Source organism: Microchirus variegatus, assembly GCF_963457635.1.
Source record: "Microchirus variegatus genome assembly, chromosome: 1".
NCBI lineage: Eukaryota > Metazoa > Chordata > Actinopteri > Pleuronectiformes > Soleidae > Microchirus > Microchirus variegatus.
In genome coordinates this window covers 39,402,365-39,428,069 of record NC_139802.1, presented here as the reverse complement: position 1 = coordinate 39,428,069, position 25,705 = coordinate 39,402,365, and the positions used below count along the sequence as shown (strand labels likewise).

Here is a 25,705-nt window from a genome sequence, read left to right as displayed (position 1 = left end):
AAAACAACAAGGCCGTCGCTTGGAAAATTGATTAGTCAGGCTGCAGAGAAACACTCTCTGATGACACATATGATTATGGGATACACAGAAATGATCATATAATTTATTTATTCTGAAAATGAACTTTCAGTAGAAGTAGTAAGCATAGTGGCTGCACTGTCCTCTGCCCGAGTCACAGTGTTACGCCCCGGTTACACTACCATTTTGCTTGATTGTCCTGTTTAATATATTCAATCGTATTCCTCTGCAAACTGCAAGAGAGGAAGCAGGAGTTGGAACTAAAAGAGATCACACAGAACTCCACGAGAAGTCGGCAAGAGTAAAGACAGATCACTTTCACGTGACAAGGGTTATCGTCACGTTAGGTTAAAGGTAAGGTCAGGGCTGTGCAAACTGCGAAAGAGGGGGGCAGAACTACAAGTGGGCAGGACTGTAAGTGGGGGGGGGGCGTTGTTCAGCCCGTCTTGCACTCTGTAACACCTCTTATGTCAGTGTTTTGGGTGATGTACGCCCTCTGCTGGATTAGGTCACAACTACGTTTCATATGAGATGCCAACAGTTCATCATTGACATCCCTGCTTCTCACCTGTGAGCCACCAGTGCCATCAACAAAACACCGTGCTGCCTATGTAAGCGGACAGACACTGAATATTTAAGGCTGATGCTTCCATGTTTATGTTTGTATGTCCACCTGTCTTTGCTTTTTGCTGGACAAACTATCTCATGGCCCACATGCAATGATACTGACATACAATAAAAATAAGAATAGATGTCAACAGAATGGAATTTTTGGTGTATGTATTATTCAATGTATGCTTTATTCATTGCCTTGTTCATTTTTACCATTTGTTATTTGTGATTATTGAACATTTTCTTCAACCCCCCCCCCAAAAAAAAATTCTCTTTCACATTAATTATTCAGAGGCACGTTTGCATTTTTAAAGCGTTGGTGCAACTGGACACTGTTAGCCAGTTGCGTGGTTACAGCAACACAGTCAGAGAGAATTGCCTGACCGTCTCTTACATTATCAGCTCGAGACCCCGAGACCCGTCGACCATCATTTACAGCTTTTGTCAACATTTCATTATACTCACACTCTCAATGGCCAGGATAAGTATGGTTGACCAGAAGCTGCTGCAAATGCAGCTGGAAGCCATGCAGACGATGAGAACACTGCTGCTAGAAAAAGGCTTCAGGGTAATAATCTGTGACCACTACTGATGTTTTGGCTTTGTTTGTTAGACTGCTGCTGACCAATCTGTTTGTTTTTGTCTTTGAAATACAGGGGGAAAAAAATAATGGCTTTGACGTGCTCTACCATAACATGAAGCATGGCCAGATTTCCTCTAAGGAGCTGACAGACTTCATCAGAGAAAGGTAAGGCCGTATGTCTTCAATCTACAACAAACAACACATTATCATGGCTTGTGAATACATGTCTTTCTGGTCTTGAGGTTTTCTTGGTATTTCGATTCATTTCCAAGTCGACACCCGCAGCTCCAGGTCTTTTTTTTTATGTACTTGTAAAACAACCAAATAGTTTGAAACGTGGGTTTGTTCCATTTTTTCATCAGAAATCAACCCTCTCTTATTATTTTTGTGAAATGCTCAAAAAAATACCACACAGAACTTCTCAGAATCCAACGTGGTAATTTTGAAATGTTCTTTGTTAGTGGGGCATCAACCTTGATCCACATTTAACTTGTCATTGTGTTATGTTACACACCCTCAGTGTCTATAGCTTAGTGACTCATAATAACAGCTTTATTTAAAACTTTTCCAACCGCCTTGAAGATTAACCTTTGTTTGTGTTCCTGTGTGTTCATAACCAACTCTATAATACATGGTCTGCCACTGGAATCCACCCGACTAATGGTGCTTTTCCACTAAACAGTTCCAGCACGACTTGATCCGACATGGCTCAACTCTACTCTACTTTTTTTTTGCTTTTCCATTAGCGTTAGTACCTGGCACCTGGTACTTTTTTACCTGCTCTGGCGAGGTTCCCAGCGAGCTCAACTGATACTAAACGTGACGCCCACAGACTGCTGGCCACTGATTGGCTGAGTGTCAGCACTGGAATTGCGACATCCGATACGGGAATCAAACTGAACGATGCCGAACTGTAGATCACACCTACAGCATTTGGTGCGCACCAAATGTGTTTTGTCCCTTGGTTCGGTTCGTTTGCGTAGGTGTGAGTGTAATCTTGGTACTTTAGTGCGCACCAAATCAACCGGTCAGGTTGTCACCTTGTCAGTCCAGAAACAACCGTTTGAGGCTGTTTACGCGAAACACAAATGAAGCATTTCATGATTGATAAATGAGAAAGAAGCTAAAGTCGAATTAATTGAATTGTATTCTAATTGCTTATGTTGTTTGCGGTTTATCATAATCTCTTTTCTCTGTGCCAGCTTCTTCGTTGACTAGGGCTTTTGAATTCAGAGACATTTCTTGTTTCTCTGATGTACCCACCTTCAAAATACTGCATTATGGCTCCCTCTGCTGGCAGGACAGTGCTATATACACTGTGTAAAATTACCCCCAAGTTTGTGTATCAGAAACAATATAAAGCAAAAATGCATTTGTGATTTTTGACAGGTATTTCATTTGTTTTCCAATATAGATTTGTATTTTAATATTATATTTAATATAAACAGTGTGATCTGAAACAATTACTCGATTACGTCATCTATTTTCATAGTCGATTAATCGGTTTCACCCTAACCCAACCTTCTTAAATGTGACTATTTTCGAGGTTTCTTTGCCCCATTTAACAAAGAAATCATTAAAACTGAATCATTTTGTTTTATGAACAAAAACCAGACATTTAAGAACATCATCATTTCCAGGTTTGAGAAACGCTGATCGACATTTGTCTCAAATTGTGATTTTGATTTGAAAATAATGAACCGCTCAATCCCCGACATCCAGCTGCAGCACACTAGGTACTTCATACTCCTCGTACTGTTCTCGCAATTAGTACACAGAAAAACCAACATACTTAGCTTTTATAGTTATAATAAATAATACAATTTGTGTGTCACAGTCGGTTTGAGTTCACAAAGACACAGAGCAATGTTTTTCATAAGATTTAATACTTATTTCTTGTTTTCCCAACATCTTTCCAGCGCTGTCTCAGCACCATTTCGTTCACATTTTCCAGCTGCGAGCAGCCGTTTCTTTTGTTCGTCGCCTCGTTGGAGAACAGTTGTCTTGCAACACACTTGAAAAAAAATCGCCTTATTTTGCTCAATGTCGTGATTGCAAACAGGCTCCGCGCTGAAAACCTGCTCAGAATTACTCTGTCGTGTGGATTTTGGGACAAGTCACTCGTTTCAAACGGCAGTTTCAAAGGTCAAGAATTAAACACCCGAGACCGTTTGTGTTCAACATTTTGATCAAGGTTGCTTTGATCGCAGATGGCCGTCTTGTGGTCGGTTCATCTCAATCACATGTGTGCTCAAAACTCTTGAGATGAGAGAATGGGAGTAAATATTATGTGGCCTTACTTACTATCAGGGAAAAAATCCTGTCCTTTGGCCTCACACAAAGATGTATAAGTGGATGAGTCACCTAATTCTTGCTTGTCCTGTCTGTGCAGTTGTACTGCTGTGTGTGTGTGAGTGTGTACCTGTGGATATTATGTGCACTTTGTCTGTCCCTTTCCCCCCTGGCTGACCTTGTTTCTGTGACTGCACAGAGAAGAGAGGCTGGCGAAATGAGACATTCATAATTCAAGCTCTCACTCGAACTCTGCTGCTGCAGTTACTTTTTTCCCTTTTAAACTCGTTTTTATTCTGGAGGAATTGAAAGAAGCAGTGTTTCTAATACTCTGTCAGCTTCATTCTGAGGTTTTTTGTAACAAATTACAAACAAACCAAATCTTTGTTTGCCTGGACACAGTGTGCTGTGCATGTGGTCGAATATATACAAGTTGTGAGCGCTAAGCGGCTGGTTTTGGCTGGGATCTGCAGTTGTTCAGTGCCATGCTTGATTTTTTTTAACCTATTACCAATTTATAAATACAAAAGAAAAACTTTGTCAGACTGACAGTATATTGCCGGTAGAGCTGCTGTCTTGGCATTATGGATTTTCCTTTCCTACCATGTTTTCGCCAGAGTTTGTCGGTCTGTTAGTGACTTACATAAGTCGAAAGGTCACGGACGGATTTGGATGACATTTTCTGGAAATGTCCGCAATGGCACCAGGAATAAGTGATTAAATTTTGGCAGCGATCCCTGCCGGCAGGGTGTATTTTGTAGACACCGAGCTGCCTTGGCGGAGGTCTGCGCTCTCCGAGTGCTTTTCTAGTTGATCATTTATCCATCCATCCATTTTATACTGCTTTATCCTCTGTTTTCACCGGAGTTTGTCTGGTCGTGACCAACGTAACTCGAAAAGTCATGGACGGATTTGGATGTTTATGTTGGATGAAAGTTTGGTTGAAATGTCCACAATGGGACCAGGAACAAGTGCTTAAATTTTGGCCTTGATGCGTAGACGCTGTCACTGGTTACTGGTGTATTTTGTAGGCACTGAGCTGCCTTGGCGGAGCTCTGCGCTCTCCGAGTGCTTTTCTAGTTGATCATTTATCCATCCATCCATTTTCTACCGCTTTATCCTCCACATGAGGGTTGTTGCAGAGGTGCTGTGCCAACCTCAGCTGACGTAGAGCGATAGACGGGGTACATCCTGGACAAGTATGCCAGTCCATCATAGGGCCACGTAGAGACAAACAACCATCCACTCTCACACTCAGTCAATTAACAGTGACCAATTTACCTGGATCGAACCCAGGACTTCTTGTTGCAAAGTCAAGAGGGCTAACCACTACTTTTTGCTCATTTATAATAAGATAATTAAATTCTTGGTGTGTGTTGTGCATTTGTTCTGTCCCAGGAGTACCATTGAAGAGGCCTATGCCAGGTCTATGACCAAACTCGCCAAGTCAGCTGGCAACTTCTCTCAGCTCGGGTGAGTGGAAACCGGAGTTGTAGACAAGTGTTAAATAATGTTTTGGATGTGTTGCCATGATGATGATGATTGTCATCACCCTTTATCACCAGGACGTTCGCTCCAGTGTGGGATGTGTTCAAGAGCTCGACGGAGAAGCTGGCCAGCTGTCACATGGAGCTCGTGAGGAAACTGCAGGAACTTATAAAAGAGGTCCAGAAGTATGTGGACGAGCAGGCCAAAGCACACAAGAAGGTAGAGAAATGGAGAATAAAAGAAGCTATGGCAATTATTATTTATGTTTGTTGAGCTCCTATTTTCGGATATCACGGGCTATGGTATTGCGCAGAATGGTATTTGCACGTAATGCAAAACACTTACAGCCCTAGTGCATGACTCTAAAGATGAGCAACAAGGTGGTAAAAGAGTAAGTAAAAGCGGACTGTGTGGTCTCTTTAATTGTAAGTCATTAGTCATCCGTTTCTTTTTTTTATCTCCTCTAGCTGTTCCAGTTATAATGCAGAGCTGTAAAAATAGAACAATTGAGGAGTTGTATTTATTTTAGCTTTAATCACTTCCTTCTGTTTTCTGTCACATGCTGGAGAGAAGGGGGAAACTGTGTTTTACCCAAATAGTAAAGGAACAATCCATTCTTTTTCCCAAAGTCACGTTAAAAACAAGGGTATTCAAGGACAAAAGTTGATCGTGTCTTAGCCTAAGGTTCAACGAAAGTTGCAACGGTTGACACTCGCCTGTGGTTCGCCGAGTAACCGTATCAGACATTTGCGCGTTGCTAGACAAAAGAAGAGGTGGCGTCCACGCTGGAGGCCGTCCAGAACATCCAGACCACGTCTCAGGCTCTGCAGAAGTCCAAGGAGATCTACAATACCAAAACAGTGGAGCAGGAGCGGCTCCGCAAAGAAGGGGCCACCCAGAGAGACGTGGACAAGGTGGGAGGTCACGCTCGCACACACACACACATGTAATCATGGTATGCTAATAAGGCATGATGAAGTGCCTCAACACTCCAGTCTATACAGAAACTTTAACCCCAGGAGGTCTCCTTCCTTCACATGTTCAGAGGAGTTCAGTTTCCTCACTGATTCGTCATTTGATCTCGGAAAACAGGGGCCCTTTGTCTACAGTATATAATCTTATAGCCATTTATCTGTCTGTTTATGCTTTGCAGGCTGGAGTGAAAGCCAAAAAAGCCACAGAGACCTACAAAGCATATGTGGAGAAATATGCCACAGCGAAGTCGGACTTTGAACAGAAGATGGCCGAAACTGCACAGGTATCATGATAATTGAATTTCCTTGCGCTGCACGCATGTGTTGCTATACAATACAGTATGTGCTCATGAATCCTGGCCATTGTCTGTCTCTCTTTGCTATGCAACACTCTGCGTTGTGTAATGTGTCACTCTCATGTGTGAGTGTGTGTGTTCCACGTTTTTTGTACCCTGTATCATCTCCAGATTGTTTTTTTTGTTTTTTTTTTTTCCCCTCTGCGCCTGAGTCGTTGTGGAAAGCTCTGATTGGATCCATCTGAGCAACCGATGAGATAAACTCGGAATTAAAATCAGATGAGAGTTAGCCCGTATATCCTGCTGCACCGCCACCGCTGCCACAGCAGCATCCACCACCAGAAGTGGTCTCGGTCACCCCCAACCTTCCCCACCCCCCCTTTTTGCCCCCCCCCCCCCCCTCCAAAGAGAAAGTGGTGTCGCAGCTTTGCTTCCCTGGCATCACAGTCAGTCGACGGCTCATTTCAAACTCGGCACATGTGGACATGAGTTATAAACACTGACCGCATGTGCTCTCTGACATCACTGGGCCTCCTTTGTGTGTGTGTGTGTGTGTGTGTGTGTGTGTGTACTCTTTGTCTTGAGTGTGTCTGTGTGTGAGTGCATGCTGGCTCTGATTGTAGTAAATGACATAGTACAGTCTTTTTAGTGTGTGTGTGTGTTTGCGGTAAGTGACTTGTCTTCTTCCTTTACTGTTTCTGATTATTTAAACTCATCGTCAGTGTTTCAGCCCACAAGCCCAGAGATGGAGTCAAATTTGAACACTCCTATAGGATTTCAGGTTGTGACGACACATTACTAGAGCTTATTACTGATGACCTTGATGCGTGTGAGGGCCATAGACCTCACAGACAGGCTCGTGGGAAGTGGAGGAGGCAAAATATGGAAGTGAAATTTCACGGGCCGCATTAATGCTGCTGCAAGGGATGTCATCTTTTGGCCTGTCTGTTGTTGCACGAGCATTCCTCTCTCTCTTAACTACATCACCTGATGAACAAGTTTGGTGAACGGTGGGTGCAGTTACTCAACAGCCAGTTTGTTCTATTATCACACAGACGTGATGTCATCTCTCTGACTCATTGCACACAAGGGCTTCAAAGGTTGTATCAATGATCAGTCACGCACCTCTCAAATTTTCAAATACATTTGCGATTTAGCCACTTTATCACTGGCAAACCTTGTCGACTTCCTGTTTACCCACAGACTAGTTTCTTTGTGCGCCACCTAGCGGTCAGGAGCGTGTTGCATGCAAACCGTAAATATATATATATACACATATGTTTATATGTATGTATGACATATACATATATTTACATATATACTATTTGTTTATATGTATGTATATACACATATATATGTATGTATATGTTTTTAAACGTATGAAACGGGTCATTGGTTTTAAAGTCACGGCTGATCAATGCATTCTCACTCTGTGTTACAGAAATTCCAAGACATTGAAGAAAGCCACATTCTCCACATGAAGGAGATCATCCGGTCATACTCGCAGTCGGTCGACGAAACACACATTCAAATAGGAGAGGTGAGTGCATGCACACGCATTGACTTCTATTCATTTAGATTTTTTTCAATTTTTGAATTTCTTTTTTTTACCTTAACTAACCTTAACCTAACCCCAATTCAGATAAAAGCCCTTTACTTAACCATTTCCATTTAATGCCAGAAAGATTAATGCCTAAAGAGGGAACAAATTCAAGTTCACACACACACACACACACACACGCACACACACACACACACACACACTGTAACATTCCTGCGGGTGGAGTCGGTGTCTTGTTGACCTCAGTCTAAACTCACTTTGTTCACTGTGTGTCACGTCAATTAGTGTCGCCTTTGATCTTGCCAATCATTTCATTAAGAAGCAGGAAATGACCCATTTAGTCTCTTGTGCTGAGAAATTAAAAATGGATCCAAAACTCCCTCTCAGCCTGACTAAAACACCCCCAGAAGAGCTGCATCTGATGGTGAAATGTTCTGAATGGGTCTGTTTCATTCTGACTGGAGTATAGCATAGAATAACTCCGGACCAACTCCCACTGCTCTGTCCTCATGAATGTGTAGCTGCTCTTGTCTGCAAGTGACTGTAAAGCCACTGCTTTAGTTCCTTTCCTGCCCATAGAGGGCGACGCAGCTCCACTGCCAGAGTGTCTTCGAGTGAAGAATGCAGAGCGACAGGCTTCTGCAGGTTATTCAGTCTCATAGCTCTAGCTCCTGCAGCACTGCTGCCTGTTGCCAAGCCAAATTAAAAAATACTGCTTTGCCCAGTGCCCAGTTTTTTTTCCAAACCAGATTATCAAAGTGAGTCTAAGGAATAGTGATTTTGGTGATAAGTGCTCTTAAAACCGTGCTTTGAGGGACTATGGGAATATCCTTATTACATGAGTGTGAGGCGAGATTGAGAGAGGTGGGATCAGTCTTATACACTGTGCAGAGACCATAGGCATAACCAGCCATACATATGTATGTTGTTATGTAAAATATCAAATATGAAGGCTGTTTCAATTTGGTGTGCGTACACATATACATCATCATCACAAACAGACGACATACGGCCCATAGTTCAAGATGCACAGATATTTTTTTGAGATTAAATCCATTAGTAATATTTAGACCAAAATAAAAATAACATCAAGTAAAGTAAAAAAAACAAAAACAAATAGATGGATAGATACTTTAATATTTTACAGGAAATAACAGTGCCACAACAATTTCAAGACAAACATAAGACAGACATAACACCACACATTTCCTAATAGGGATACACAAAAATAACAATGTGTTATTTCTCGGGTGATAGCCCACCTGTTGACAGAAAGTCATAGAAATGTCTTGAGTAGTTTTTCAATCATCCTGCAATTAAACGTCAATGTCACTTCCTTCAAAGGAAAAAAAAAATCCTCAATAAGAAAATACATATAATATTCCAGCACTCTAAGAGCAGCAGCATCCCAAGGATCATACGTTTATCCTTCACTTGACCAAGTGGGGAAAAAAATGGGTGAAACAGCCCTTTAAGTTCTTTATTACATCACAGATCGACCTTTACATTGCATTATTATTAAACTGTAATAATCACACATGCGTCGACTCCCATCATATCCCATCAAACACATATTGGTCAACCTGTACTCTGTAGTTTTGCTTGGTGGAATGCTGGTGGATGGATTCATGTCCTTGTCTCTACACTAATGATATCTGCTGGATGTCTGTCAACAGATTTGTACATCTGAGGGTTGGTGGCAAGACTCTCTCAGTGCCTCATACGTGTCAGTTTATCACACGAGACGTGATTGCGGGTTGATATTCGCCAGAGAGGGCTACCTGTGTGTGTGAAAATGTGTCACTGAAATCAAGAAGTGATAAGAGGGCGTTTTCAGACCGGGGCTCATCCTGTTACAGCTCAGTGGGCATGAAGGATAATCAGGTTAGAATGAAAGAGGATGAGACGGGGAGAGGGGGGGGCAAAACTGCCAGTCTTAAGAGAGGAAATACCAGATGAAGTTATTTAAGTTAAGTGCAGTGAGTGTTTCCCTGCGCGCAGAGAGCTTTAAAAAGTGCAGTTTAAGTCTGCCAGTGTGCGTGCTGTGTTTGTTTTGTTTAAACGGAACATTTGTGTTGTGAGAGCGACGATCCCTTAAAGGCAGATGCGTGTTTCAAGCATGTGGACGAGAGTGGGTGTGTGTGTGTGTGTGTGTGTGAATGTGTGGTGAGCAGGGCACGCAGGTTGATGACTTCAGTGCCCCCCCCCCATCATGGCAGCAGCACCTGACTTATTGCGTGTGCTGCAAACCCCCCCAACCACACACACACACACACAACATCCTCTCCTGCCAGGGCACAGAAGGCTAATGCACTCCACCTCGCTACAGGGGCCCCGGGGGCAGACACACATATGTGTGTTTGTTTGATAGCAGCAGCCACTCTGCGCTTCCAGTATCACGCACATCTAAATGGTTCGGTGAGACGGCGCAGTCAGCCGCTGCTCTTTATCCACGTGCCTACACACACATCGCTTTCTCTTCCCCCCCAGTAAACACACAAGCACACATGCACCTCCAAAACAAACAAGCAAACAGACACTATCCTTCCTCTGATAATTCACTCCCCCCCCAAAGGGCAGAACTCGGCACCAGCGATGCTTCAACACGACACAATAGAATGACGATGAACTGAAGTATGTCTCCACAGGCCAAATACCAAATAAATGTTGTTAAGATTAAGTCAAAACAGTGCAACGTGTCTCCAGTCCTGTATATCACAAGTCGCACCAAACAAGTGACAGTAATCCTTTGTTTTTCTTCATGCTTGGACATTTTTGGGTATGTTATGACATAGTCTTTAACAGTGTTTCACATCAGAATGGTCTGACTGCAGCCATTGCCATTCTGCTTTGGTGAAAATAAACACTGTGGCTTTTTTTGTTTTTCTTCAAACCTGTCACAGACATCTTGGGCAGAGTTGTGACGAGTGATGATGCTGTTGCAAAGACATTTGCACGTGTGAGGGGCGATCGCCAATCATTAAAAATTAGTGCCAGGTTAACGCCAACTTTTTAATGTAAATGCTAAAAGGCACTGATTGCACTTTCCTAGTCTACAAAAAGACACAATTATACCGAGCTATCACGCAAATTAAATTTACAATTAGCTACAGGACAATAAATATGGCTTCCTGAACTTTGTCTGATCTAACTACCTTTCTCTCACAGTCCCGACATTTTAATCATCAGTTAATAGTGTTGTTATTAGTTATAATGAGAAACCAAAATATGTTCAAATACACAGTTAAATATAGTGTAGAATAATAATAAAAAAGTCCTGACTAGATGAAGGTTGGTTGACAAAGTGAGATAAGGAACATAATTAATTGGTTTTACATCATAGTAATAATAACAGAGCCACGTAATAATAGATTTAATACATTTTCGTGGAACTTAACATCACTTAAAAACATCAGCAACAAGCTTTATGCACTGAGATGTGACGGCCTGGAAAAAGTAAATTTTTATGAGCTCTGTGAGAAGAAATGTCTGTTTGATGCTTCAGATTTTCAAGTAAATGGAATGGAAATGTCTCATTCTTCAGGCAGGTTCAGGGCACTGGATAAACACACTGCAATATTTATTGAGTGTTGTTCCTTCTTTACTGCTGAAGTTGGACATGGTGCCTGCTCATGACAGGCATAAAGGACTCTAAACCAAAAGTAATGGCAGTGGACCTAGTCGGGGGGGGGGGGGGTTACAATTGTTTTAAGCGATCATACACACTAGACCTTTGGCTCAACGCTGAAAGGAACAAAAATGAGCTGCAGCTGAACTTGTTTGAGTCAGTAAATGTTATTTCCCCCCTTTTTTTGACTTCACAGCTCCACAGGGAATTTGTGAGGAACATTGAGAACACCTCCGTGGAAAGCTTAATACAAAAACTGGCTGAGAGCAAAGGAACGGGCAAGGAAAGACCAGGTAAGTCACTCCACACACACGTCAGATGTGAATTCTCAGTGTTTGTCGGCGCATGCGTCGCATAAAATTTGGGTAAATGGGCCCTTCTGCCTGTTCCTGCCTCGTGGGTATGGGAGGGGGTGTATGGAGAGGGGCAATTAGAAGAAGGAGAGGGCCATCAGAGTCAATCTTTATAATCTGCTATAAAGGTAGGCAGGCTTGGCATTCCAGTAAGCATGTGACACACGGGAGCTTTTCATGCGCTCGCAGACTAAGCAGGCAGAACCAACCTTTTCAGGAGGTCAGAGCTCAACAATGGCTCTTGTGTAAACTTTTGCCGTGCCACAATAATCGAGGGAATACTCCTTCAAACACATGCACAGCTCATTCACTGAGCTCTGTGTCGTTATGCTATCAGCTAAGGCTCAATAAGTAATGATTTTTAAATGGAATAAAAGTCTCTAATTATGCAATTTAATTTTTTTTTTCTATATGTTATGCCATTTATAAAAATAATAGCTAAACACTAGATGTAAAGAAACTGATTTGATGGTTGTTGCAGCGGTACCTATTTCATCCAAATTGTTCAGCCCTATCGTCAGCTGTTAATGTGTGAAATTTGCAAATCTGTGAACAATTAAAAGGCCCCTATTGTATTTATCCATTTACTTCACCAGTTCCTTGTACTTGTACCGGATTACATCACGTCACAGACACAAAGGCTTCACCTCTGCTGTGTTTGTGTGTACACAAATGGTGACCCCTGTGTCCAGACGCTGCGCCCAACGAGTGGTGGCCTTTATTTGTTTGGGCAGCAGAATTAATTGAGGCTTTAAAAAAAAAAACGGTCCGAAAATTCCTCTTGTATCAAGCTGTTAATTAGGATTTCGGCCCCTGTCAGAAAAATAACCTGTCTGTCCCCTGATTAAACAGCTGAACTGATGGCCACTCTGGTGCCTTTAGAGAGAGAGAGAGGTTGAATAAACTTTCTATTGCGGAAACAATCCCAAAGTGACACACTGCAAAGCGGGGAGTGGGGGGGGGGGGGGTTTGGAGTGTTCAACGATATCCAGCTGAGCTGTCAACTGGCGGCGGGCCAGACACGCAAACCCCCTCTGCCCCTGTCCCACTCCCAGTGCTATGTGAAGCATATGCAATTTAAAAAACCATCCTCCGCTCATGCGTGACTTGCATGCTTCCCCTCACAGAGAGTAGAAAGAAAAGAAACATCTTCCCCTGTATAAACAAAGTCGTCTGTCTGTTTAGGAGATCTTTAAACAGTTCCTAATGTCTGCCCAGATTTAGGTAATATTCATGTGTCTGGTGTTTAGGCTTTTTTTTTCTTCTGTTGTTGTTGTTGCAGTTTGTGTGCATAAATGTTGTCAGATGCAATCGCCGGATGCTAGTGGCAAAGAGTTCCTGCTCTGCTTTGGCCTGACGTGGACCCGCAGCATTTGTTAAACATCCCAGGGCTTGGATAAAGAATGCAATGTGTAATTTTCCAGTAATTTACCCCTTTCTGGGTCCCTCGTTTTTCTAAAGAAATGCATTTCGTTTTGACAGTATTCACAGCTGATGTGTTTAATGAAGGACGATGTCCAGTGAGATAATGATCGTGAGGAAAAATATTAGTGCTGGGTTAAAGGCGTCAACGTTAATGCGTTATCATACTGTGTAACCACGGAGAACCCTCCAGCCTTCATAGTTCTCCGTCGTGGTGCCGGATACGCACTGCAATTTCCCGCCCGATCAGTAGGGGTCGCTACGCAAGGTTGTTGTGCTTTTGGCTACAGTGAGCAATGGCGTCCGAGAGAGAACGATTGTTGTTGTTGCAGCTGAATAACATTAAAACAGTGGCCGTTTCTCACCTGAAATAAATATTTTTTATATATATTATATAATATTTTTCCCGGAACGCAGTTTTAAGATAATTTGAGCCGTGAAATTAGCCATTTAGAGTCTAAACATGTGGTTTGTGTGTTAAGATATGATGTATTTATGGTTTTGCAGTGACGGTGATCAGCGTTATCTCGGCCTGTCCTGCAGACCAATCGCAGCCCTTGCTGTGTGATCGGGCGGGAAATTGCAGTGCGTATCCGGCACCACGACGGAGAACTTTGAAGGCTCAAGGGAGGGGTCTCCGTGGTTACACAGTTGGATAACGCATTACGCACTAAAGTAACAGTAAACTTAAAAAAAAACAGAGGCACACATACGCAGTATACAGGTACGCTGATTATTTGTAGCGCTGCTCTTTTCGTTTAACAAACAGACCGCTACAGTTCGACTGTGGGCGTGCTAAAAGGAGCTAATGCGGCTAACGGAGCTAACTGGTAAACGGTGCTTGGACTCCGGCGGCATGTAAACGCCGCACGCGTCTTTTTCCGGTCAGTCATCATGGAAACGTGTCGTGCGTTAACGAGTGCCCAGCACTAAAAAAATATATACATTCTGTTTTGTGTCAGTACAGTAAGAGAGTGGGCACTATGAAACCATCACGGTCTCTGTGTCACGCTTACTTCCTCCCATGAGAGAAAGCTTCTTGAGTGATCATGCCACTTTTGTTTTGATTGGCATGAAACACATACACACACACACACACACACACACAAACAGCCATTCGTGCTTTTCATTGTGCGCTTGCCGGGCAGTGAAGAGGCTCGATATTGTGCACAGTGGAGTAGATCGGTCATTGGTGTACTTTATCCACTCCACTTGGCGTGATGCGTGCCTCTCGTGACTCGCCGCTTCCCTGCGCTTCACTCAGCGCCGCGCACGCCAAACAATGTGTCAATTCTCCTCGCGACTGGCATTCTCTGGGGAGACTTCATTGGACCACTGCTAATGTGTGTACATTTAGAGTTAAAATATCATTAGCTTTGTTGTTTTCAGGTCAAGGCATGTTAGTGTATCGGGAAATATTGCCCGAGGGTCCTGCACCGTCTCTCTCATCTCTGTCTCTCTCTCTCATCTTGTAAGCCATTAAGCTTTCTACTCATCTGCACTTCAACTGTTTCTACGTGGACTGTCTTTCGCTTCACCCATTTCATGTTAAATGTTAATTTAACATGTTAGACCATACACCGTGTTTCATATCGCAGTACTATTATACTAATGTTAATTATTTCAGTTTGTTTTTCACTTTTTGTAATAAACTGTAAGTTGTCTATGTCTTTTTTCACAATTTGCCGACTGATAGGGCCTCCAGATAAGGATTTAAATGATTAAAAAGTTAATTTTGCATCATATGTCCCCTTTAAACAATACATTTGGTGTTGACCAGTGTTATCATATACAACACGCGTACACACGCACGAAAAACACACACCAACCTCCTGGATTTCCGTGACTGACACGTACACACATTGCATGTCTTGCCTCTGGTTTTCCTACGACTCAAACTCTCTCTGTGTGTGTGTGTGAGTGAGTGAGTGAATATTATGCGTTAGCATGTGTATGTTAAAAAGCCCCCCCCCCATAAATGTTTCCGGAGGCACGCTTGAAAGCGTGACAGTCCGAGTGCAGCGCCTCGGAGGTATATATGTGTATAATTGATGAGCATCAAATTAAGTGTAAACATAGTTGTTTTTGAATGATGTATCCCAGTAACCAAAAAGCTGGTCGTGCTCCAAGTGATATCACGTTGGAAGTAGATGTGAGGGTTTGTTGCCCTTTGTTGTGTCAGCAGCAAGTACGCGATTTGTGTCCTTCTTTACATGTCTTTTTCTTTTTTTCTCTTTCTGCATGTGGAGGAGGAGTAAAGGGCATCTCTTAAGCCTGAGAGCAGATTTGTGCATGTGGCTTAAAACACTTCTCTGCATGTAATCTTGGACTTGTTTGTCTTATTGTAATAGGGTTAGTGACTTTGCGTGTCCCATGTGGGCAGGTTTAGCTTCAGCTCATTACATACCTGCTGTTTGCAGTGAACGCACACACACAGACGCACACACACGCACAGACGCACAGATCTAGAATCGGACAATGATTGTGTTGATCCAGTGCTGCTTTGTGTGTGTGTTTCTGTAAGAAAGAATCTGTGTTGTACAGTCGTCGCTTTATGTAACCGAGAGCGAGTGTCACATCTCACTGAGCGCCACCAGACACACAATTGACTCTGCTGTTGACCCCGTCTGCCCTCTGGGACCAGCCGAGCCCCGCGTGTGTGTGGGACGTGGGGGGGGTGGGGGGTGTGTGTGCACGAACACACACTGTATGGCACGCCACACACTATTGCGTGATGCACATTCACAGCATTCACAGCAGGGGCTTGTTGACCCTTTCCCTGCCAACTGAACCTCAATGATTTTGTTTTTGTCTCATCAGGGCCCATTGAGTTTGAAGAGTGCAACACAGCTATTGCTACTGAAGGTGGGTCCCGTTACTGAAAAAAAATGAAAGATATACAAGACGAGTTTTCACACACACACACACACCGCATGTGGCCTTTTAAATAATGCATGCGTCAGTTGTCAAAGCCACAATTTTTAGATCATGTCTTCACTCCATGTTTACAACTGCTCTGTTTTTTGTTACCAGGCGCTAAACCCAGAAAGCGAAAACCATTCGGCATCCCGGGTCGTAGGAAAGACAAGGACACGGACTCGACGTGAGTGGAGACATTTTCATCTTCAGTCCACCAACACGTTCATAATTCATTGATAAAAACAGTATTAAAGGCGCCATACGTAAGAATGTGGCCAAAAAACAGGCGGTAGGTGGCGCCACATGCCAAAACATGGTTTTAAAACAAACATGATTTGCAGTCTGCAAAATATATTTTTTTAATGCCGATATTTTGGCTGTACTGTTGTTGTTGGTGAGTTCAGTATGTTATATGAAAATTATTCCTGAGTCTCTTGAGTCTCTGTGACATATTAGGAGGATTTCAAGGCCAGTTGCTTTAGATTTATTACATAATGCACCTTTAACACTGGGTTACCAAAAAAAAAAGTAAGTTGTCTATGTCTTTTCAACTGAATTAGGACCATTTTGCACCGCTGAATCCAAAAATGACATCCATTTGTCTCAATCATGTCAGGTTTTTATGCTAATTTGATTTAGAAAAATCACATTCTGACTAAATTGATTAAATTTTTGTGACATTATCAGTTGATTTTTGTTAATATTTCTCATCCGAAAAAAAGTTTTAGGGAGAACAGATGTAGCAGAATATGTCAGGCTTATATTTGCAAGATTTGCAAAGTCGAAGCCATTTCATTCACTTCAGAATGTGTTTATTGCAAGAAATATAAAAGAATTGTGCATCATATGACGTGAAAAAAACACTAAATGGAGCAAAACCAGTGTGATTTTTGGATTCAACACATCAAAATAATCCTAAATCAGCTAAAAAAAACAAACTTAAATGATAAATTTGATTTTGACCACTGTTATCAACTGATTTGATTTTTAACATGATGTGTTTTTTTTGTCTTTTTTTGTCTTTTTTGTCTCCTGTTAAAAACTAAATGTTTCATCCTTATGTGATCACTTTGTGTTTCAGGGAGTCTACAGAAGTTGAAGCTGCTGTGAGTATAATATTCCCCAAAACAGCTAATGACGAAAAAACGCTTTCAGTTCATGCTTGAAATATTCATTCAGCCCTGTGTGTTATTTTGATCTCAAACAGCAGGAGGTAGAAAAGATCCTTGTTCGTTTGCTTTGTTAGAACTCGCTCTCTCTTGTGTTGTACATTCATTCATCCACATCTCTCCGTTTGTGCTTGCAGAACACTGCCAACGGCGCTCCCCCTGGATACTACGGGGCCATAGACATCCAGAACGCTGTAAGCTAAGCTAAACCCAGACACACATGCACACACTCAAAGCAAATATTCATCCACAGACTCTCACTGTTGTGTAAATAAATGCGTATAATTAATATGTGTCGAAATGTGGGTTTTTAAACAGTCTGGAGAGTTTTTGTCATGCTTATGGATTTCAACTGTGAAACCCGTTTTCCTTGAGTGTTTAATGTCAAAACGTCAAAATATTAGTGTGCACCACTCGGCTCTTGTTACACATGATGCAACAGCATGGTGCAGAATCACCGTGTGTATGTTCATTTAGCTTATAAAGATTGTAGAAGAACGTAAGATATTATATTTAAATTAGTTTTAAATTTCTACATCAGTTGATTTAATTGGCTTTTATTGGCTTTTGATGACTGAAATTATTTTAATATTTAGAAATCTGCTTTAAATTTGATTTGGCAAAAGTTTGCATCATGAAGAAAGAAAGAAAACAACCTGAATTATACATCATATACAGAATTTGCATCATCTCATTTCCAGCACTTAGATATCATTCCTTCTTCCGTCTAATATTAAAAGAAAAAGTTGTCATACATGTATAAAATCTCATTTGTCGATAAATATAATTTGTGTATGTTCAATTTATCTGCTGTAAAACGTTAGCTTTTAACCTCTTCATTGTTTGTGTTTGTTTTTAGAATGTTCCCCAAGTCGATGCAGAGGGTTTCTGTATCAGACCAGAAGCAAATGAAAATGATATCCTTTTCATCACAGTCTGAATTTAGGGTCCACAGGTGCTGAACTGATGCCTGATTTTTTTCTGCGTTTTTTTCATCGTCGTTGTCTCCTTAACCTTTCCCTGCTTCACATGCCAAAGAGAATTCCTTCTATTCGTCCAGCGACTCAGAGGACGAGGATGAACCCAGGAAGTTCCACGTCGAGATCAAGCCCGTTCAGCCAAACAACGGCACGCACCAGAACCGAGCCACCATCGACGAGCTGAAAGCCTCCATCGGAAACATCATTCTGTCGCCCTCGACCTCGGTATGTGTCTTTTTAACAACACAAACCTGTTGCAGTGCTGCCTCTGCTGCTCTGCTTTTGCAACACTAGAGGGCGACAGAAGAATACATAACCTCTGTCGGTGAACTCGCCATCAGTCACCATTCCTTGGAGCTTATTTTATTTACAAGTGGAAGGCCATGTGCGTTACGTCCAATTTATTTAATATGCCAGATTGCCTTGTGATTCAGTGCTGTTCCTGTTTGCGCACAACTCATGTTCTGTTTTTACTGAGAGCTCAGTTCTGTGTTGAAGAAACAAAACTCCGAGATAATATTTTTTAAGTTAAGTACGTGATGTTGTTGGCCTTAACAGCAGAGCGACTGCCCCACACAGTGCAGGCACTTGCACTTGGAGGTTTTTGGAAGAAGTTGCCATCCAGCAACACTTAGACACACACACACGCACACACACGCACACACACACACACACACACACACACACACACACACACACACACACACACACACACACACACACACACACACACACACACACACACACACACACACACACACACACACACACACACACACACACACACACACACACACACACACACACACACACACATATGGAGAGTGTGAGAGCCCGGTCAGATCTGTGTGACCTCAGTCACGGAGCCCTTCATTCACCTCCTCGTCGCGCGGCATCACTCAGTCTGAATCACTCTCCGCTCTATGAAAATAGCAACTGCCATTAAAGTTTAAAACCCGCCACGACTTGCTTTGTGTGTGCAAACATGCACCGTGTGTGCACTGAGCTGTTGTCGTTGTTGTTGTTAATGGTGTTGCCGAGCGTCTGAGAGGGCACGCTCTTGTGTCGTGAATGGGGTCTGGTGGGTTGCGCCCACCGCCCTCCTCGGCTGCACGTTAAACGAATGTCACGGCATCTTCCGCTCAGCTTTGGCTCGCTCTCTCCCTCTGCCTCTCCCTCTTTCCCCCCTCCTCTCGCCGCCGTTCCTGCTCACTGTTTGTGTTCGACCTCACTCTTTCTTTTCCCCTTGTTTCTTTGTTTGCTTTCACTCTTTGGCTTTTATTGGAGCCCACTTGTTCCAGACAGGACTCTGTTGTGGTTATTTATGAATACTTTATAGGGTTAGTTGCTTGTTTATTTCGCCTGGGAATGAATTTTAAAGAAGATACGTTGCAAGTTTACAGGTTTTTTTTTGTTTGTTTGGCGTAACAAGATTCAGGAGGAAACACGTTCTCTTTTATAAACTTTAAACTTTGTTGCTTGGTTTTGGTTATTTCGCGACTCAGACCCACAATTACTTTCTCATCCTTGGAGTGAAAAAAAAATACAAAGAAAACACAAACCGCTGTCTGTGTGTTTGACTGATTGTCATGTGAATACCAAAAGAATCATTACATTGCATTTAATTTCCTCTCTATCTCTGAACTCGTGGACTGCTTTATGTTCACAGAAAAGTCCTGGATTAAATTTTGAGCATACATCCAAGGTGGTGACGAATGTTGCATCATCTGGTGTGAATTACCCAGAGATTTTCTTTCTTTCGTTCTCCCCCCCCCCCCCCCCCCTTGCTGCTCATTTTTCTGTCTTTTTCATTTCTTCTTCTGTTTGGTTCTCCCTCCACGGTGTTCCCTTTATTGAAACAGCAGTGGAAGTCGTGTGTGTGTGGCCAGCAAGAGACGTAATTGAACCCATTTGCCGCTTAGCGCCTGTGGGACTAAACCCTGGCCTCACAGCTCTACGGCGGTTAAACGCTTTTGCTATGTTCCTTAAACCCATTTTGTTTCTTTTTCTCCCCTCCTCCCTTGACATCCCTCCCCCCCCCCAAACCCCTAGTAAGACGGAGTTCTTTATTGAAATTGATGCTCTAAGTTTCCATTGGCTTGGTGGCCCTCAGGAGCATATCTCGCATATCTTGTGTTACGCAGCATGACACGGCAGATTTAGATCCCTGCAAAAAGACTTTGTTTGGGAAGGAAGTTTTTGGGGGGTGCACGCACTCTCTTGTCCCCTGACTGATCGGCGTACGGGCTTGGATGCACAGTTTTGCGCCGCTGAATATTTTTACCCTACATTTAACGTCTGGTATGTGTGAGTTGGGAGTAGTCCTGTGATTTACTGGCTTTGACTGTGAAGTGGAAAATGCCCTCTGCCACTGGGAATAATTAATAATATAGTTGTCATCTCTTTAAGCTTTTTAAACTCTATTTGGGTTTATGTATTTAGAATAATCCCTATTCCATAAATACTATTTAAGACTTATTTGACGTAAAAAAAAAAAAGATTGATGATTGTGTTTTTAAATGTTAGACATGACTTTCTTCATAAAAAGTTTCTTGCATCCTGTTAGAAAAGGATCATTTCTGCCCTGTCACTTTTTTAATTTCGAAAAAACATAGATGGAGATAACATAGATGTTTGATGAATAAATGTCTCTTTTATTGTTGTTTTCAGGGACAGATGCGGAGGAACCAGTCCAGTGAGTATTTTTCCTCTGTCTGACCTGTGTATATCTGTGTTTTGGGGAGGGTGGGGGGGCTCCACCACCACCGTACAACTTCTGAGCTCCATTTGTCTTGGCCTGGGATGTTTTTAAAGAGGTTGTCTTTAAAAGGAAAATCCACCAACGTCGCCAAAGCCAACATATCCCAAGAAAAAGTAAATAACTGTTCACTTCTGTGAATGTGAGCGAAAGGTTTTTTCCCCCGCCCGTGCTGCCAGTACGATTAATTACTTAATTATTTGTTTGGATTTGTGACGTGTCAGAATTGAGCCTCGCTTTACAGTTAAGTGCTTGTTTGCTGTGTTGACAGCCATATATCATGCTCCCTGTGGTCTTAACCCTTTAAGGTACGCACCAAGATAAAAGCAAAGGAAAAATTATTTCTTTGCTTTTTTTTCAAAATTGACTTATGATAACGACAATCAATATTTATGTATTCATTTTTTTTAAATGAGACCCTACAGTATTACAGATACAGGCCTCTTCCAAACGGTTGAGACGTCTGTTCATAATAAAACTGGATTGCATAATTCATAAAGTACAAGATTCAGAACAAGTCACATTAAGTGTTAGTGAGTTCAGCCTGATGCATTTTTCAATGAGATATAGTGACTTAAAATGTGGTCGACCAAATGGTTGAGTAGTACCTTAAAGGGTTAATACACTTTTTTTTCTCTTTAAAAGAAAGCATAAAATCCTAGACTTTATCTAGGGAATGATTTTTATGATCTTAAAGATACGTTTCTTTATTTTTATTTTTTATAAACGTTCAGATTCTGAAATAAAGTGATAACACTGGGTTACCAAAATAAAAAATTGTAAGCTTGTCTTTTGAACTGAATTAGGACCATTTTGCACCGCTGAATCCAAAAATGTCAAGTTGATTCCATTTTTGTGACATTATCAGTTGATTTTTCTTATCCATATTTCTCATCCAAAAAAGGTTTTAGGAGAAAAAAAAAAGTTTTCTAACAAATTCCTGTTAGGAACAATGGTGGATTCGCCGCAGATGTAGCAGAATGCATCAGGCTTATTTTTTCAAGATTTTCTAGTCGAAGCCATTTCATTTAATTGTAAATAATACAAATAATAAACAATTAGTCATAAGTTGGCACATGCAAAATCTTCAGAATTTGTTTATTGCAAGAAATATAAAAGAATTTTGCATCAGATGACGTGAAAATGGATTCAGCACATCAAAATGATCCTAAATCAGCTAAAAAAAAAAACAATACATTTGGTGTTGATCAGTGTTATTGTGTTTACGTCACGCTGCTGACACGCTGATAGAGTTGAGATCGATATTCACACGATAAGTGCATTGATAGATGTATACTCTACATACGCTTAGGGATCTCAGGAGTATCTACATTAAGCTCTAAAGCTAAGGGTCCTGGTGAGTATGTTTTCACTACAGTAGTTCCCCTTCAACCCTGCCTCCTTCCCTCCCTCCCTCCCCCCCTATATATATATATTTAAATGCCATGGCTCTCATCTCTGTCGTCTCATTGGAGCAGCTGCTGCAGCCAGCCGACACCAGCTAACATCACTGACTCTGTGTTCTCTCCCGCTGCAGAAACGTTCAGCAGTATCTTAATTTGAAGGGTTGAACTCACACAGTACAGTTCTCAGTCTGGGTCCTCTCTCAGTTTCATCCTCTCACCCCCTGGTGCTTGAGTTCTGCTTGTATGAGTTAGTAGTAACACTTTACGCAGGGGCACACAATAACAACAAAAGCGATCCTCCGTATTTGTCGTCGCTAAATCACTCCTCCCCCCCCCCTGTTGAAAAGTGTTACCACCTTGTCAAAATCACATTCGCCAGCTGAGTTTAAACAGTTTGCAGTAAGGTTTTATTTAATAAGGCAGAAAAAAAAAAAAATGCACCAAATTTAAATCTTACTGCAAATATGTTTCTATGATTTTTTTTTATTTCATGGCAGACGGTGGTTCTCACTTGTCAAAACCCCAGTTTATATTTCTGGTTTAAGGTGTGATGAATTGCTGGCAAGTGTCTTTGAAAATCTGCTTGGTGAAACCTCACGTGTTGGGATTTGACTTTATTTTTGACTTGGCTGTGAAAGTGTGTCCACTCTCATTGCTCTGGGTTTTTAGTTTTTGTTTATTTTTCCTCTCTCTCTCTCTCTCTCTCTCTCTCTCTCTCTCTCTCTGCAGGTGATGAGCTGGCAAAACCCAGAGTGCCAACGTCTTACGAGTGAGTATTAGAGTCACCCAGGCTTTCTTAATAACTCATGTCTGTTGAATGCAATGTATTTTATTTATTTAAAGGGGACATATTATGCAAAATCAATTAATCATTAATCATTTAAATCCTTGTATTTGGGACTCTGGAGGTCCTATCAGTCGGCAAAGTGTGAAAAAAGATGACTCACTCATGTTTTTGTGGTCCGCTTTGTCCGTAAAACACGTGAGAGTAACAGTATCCGAAAAGCAAAAGTCCGCGAAAAATTCTATACTTGGCTCCACAGTGCAGCACAGAGTTCTACACAAACTTCCAGCCTCAGAGGATTTATCTGTCCAGTGGATACATGTTATATATGACAGCAATGTGCCTGCTAGAGCCTGCAAATGATCACTTTTCCAAATGCTAACTGCTGTTAGCTTCCAGTAGCCTCTGTGGCTGATTTCCGGTTCTCATTTTCTGTCCCTTAAGTTTTGTTTTACTTTTTTTTAAGGTGGACCTAAAGAGATACTACTAAACTGAGCGTTCTGAACTAGGGTATAATATGACCCCTTTAAATGTTTACGTCATCTCTGGGCTTTTAATAGTCCTTGTTATTTTTGACTGTGCTGTTGTCTGCTTAAACAATCCAGAAAAGTTTGACTAAACTCAGTCTCTTTTCTGCCAGACTGACAAACAACGACCTCCTGTCTCTGGACCCGCTGAGCCCCACTCCAGTTGCAGGCTCCGCCTCATCTGTGTCCACATCGGCAGGTAACCCCCCCCCCCCCCCACACACTATTTTGAGTTTTCCACAATATCATCATGCTGACACAAACGTGCCCTGAAGAAAAATTCCAATTTTGATCGAACAATCATGGTCAGCAGTCAATTTAAGAAAAAAAAAAAATAGTATCTCCATCAATTAGGGGTTGATTTAATGAAAATCAAAAGAATTATATCTTTACAAAGCAGTCATGCTACAAGAACTAGCGTTTTTTTCCCCTCATTCACTGAGATGAGCCTGCATTCTATTCCTTTCCTCCCTGTCTGTTCTTTGATCTCACCGTCTCTCCACGTAGCTTCCCTCTTTTTCCCTTCCAAACGACTCAGTTGGAAGCCTTTTCTCCCAGATGGAGGAACTCACCCCTGAAGTCAACCGAGTATTGGACTTCAGGGAATCGAAATGACAGATTTATTTTAACTTTATTATTTTCTTTAGGTTGCTACACGATCTGTCTTAGTTTTTGTCCTCCCTGAAGTGTTTACAGTCATGCTTCTGACAGCGACTTTTGACTTTCCAACTTTCTGTTGCACAGAAAGTCCGATGTGTGTCTGACACCAGCATTTAAACGGAGTGACATTAGCACTGACCCATTGCCTAGGCTAAGCGTAATCCACAGTTAATTGGCACCTAGTTGAGGTCAGCAGGTCGGGCCATAAAGCCCACTGGCACGTATGTTGTCAAACAGTGTCTTGTTTCTGTCAAAGGTCGCGACTTTAAAGTAAAAAGAGCATCAACAAGTGCCGTGATTAAGATGTTGTGATGGAGTTAAGTCTCGCTGTACAGCCTGTTTAACCCGTGTGTATAGTGTTACAGCATTACCACCTCCGAATGCACACATGACGCATTAGACGGTTCCAGTCTGTGAGGTATTATACAGATTAAAGCCTGGGACAGATTTATAAAAAAAAAGTCATGTATTGTAAGCCATATGTATATATTTTGTGTTCATAATTTTTTTTTGCCTTTTTGTTTAATTTCAATACCATTGTCTGAATCTTATTTATTTTTTTGTTTTTATTTCCCTTTATTTGATGTATTTATTTGAACTTCTCTCGTTAGACCTTGCATCTGTTTTCCTTTCAATCCCTCCATCTCCGTCTTCTTTGATGAATGAGTCAGACGTCTTTCTGCCAGAGGCATCAGGTAAAAAAGAAATGTGTGTGTGGCCCATTCATCAGACAGTGATTAGTATGGAAACATCTTTGAAGAACCTGAAGCGTTCATCATCATACTTGCTTAGCATGGTATTTGTGCACAAGTTATGGCTCTCCTTACGTAAACCTCAGAGTAGTCTCTATTTAAGATGCATGTGCGAGAGTTTTAAAGTAAATTTTCCCAAGATCTAATTACTCACAGTGTCAGACAAAGTCCTCACGGATGTTTAAAACCAGCTTTTGTTTGTTGTTGATAAGAGGATAGTTGCACAATATGCACGGTATTTATGGGAGGACATAAAAACAAAGCTATTGTTTGCATGTGAATGTAAGTTATACCAGCTTTATTTATCCCACTGTCTGGGCCTCATATGTTACAGCAATAAAATACGCCGTAATGATAGAAAAATAAAAATGTAGTCACATGTATGTGGGTTTAATTCTGCAAAATGTCTTCCCTAATGTAATCATTGCCGTTTCTGTGTTCTGAGCAGTGTAGCTGTAAAACATCAATTCATTCAGTGTCTCAGATAATTATAGGAGGTAAAAACAAAAAACACATTGTAAAC

At 41.7% G+C, this 25,705-nt stretch overlaps 1 protein-coding gene across 1 annotated transcript in view; it reads left to right on the top strand.

Annotated features, from left to right (window-relative positions):
* Positions 1-25,705, top strand: part of fcho2 (FCH and mu domain containing endocytic adaptor 2) — a 44,616-nt gene that overhangs the window by 7,682 nt on the left and 11,229 nt on the right. Inside the window, exons 2-19 of the mRNA XM_083899797.1 lie at positions 1,287-1,378; positions 4,904-4,978; positions 5,071-5,212; positions 5,755-5,907; positions 6,147-6,251; positions 7,705-7,803; positions 11,649-11,745; positions 16,048-16,092; positions 16,261-16,330; positions 17,228-17,252; positions 17,453-17,509; positions 18,175-18,249; positions 18,356-18,520; positions 20,966-20,990; positions 22,366-22,410; positions 23,189-23,228; positions 23,884-23,969; positions 25,042-25,125. Coding sequence (XP_083755923.1) covers positions 1,287-1,378; positions 4,904-4,978; positions 5,071-5,212; positions 5,755-5,907; positions 6,147-6,251; positions 7,705-7,803; positions 11,649-11,745; positions 16,048-16,092; positions 16,261-16,330; positions 17,228-17,252; positions 17,453-17,509; positions 18,175-18,249; positions 18,356-18,520; positions 20,966-20,990; positions 22,366-22,410; positions 23,189-23,228; positions 23,884-23,969; positions 25,042-25,125 — 1,480 coding nt within the window. The remainder of the gene's footprint in view (positions 1-1,286; positions 1,379-4,903; positions 4,979-5,070; positions 5,213-5,754; positions 5,908-6,146; positions 6,252-7,704; positions 7,804-11,648; positions 11,746-16,047; positions 16,093-16,260; positions 16,331-17,227; positions 17,253-17,452; positions 17,510-18,174; positions 18,250-18,355; positions 18,521-20,965; positions 20,991-22,365; positions 22,411-23,188; positions 23,229-23,883; positions 23,970-25,041; positions 25,126-25,705) is intronic.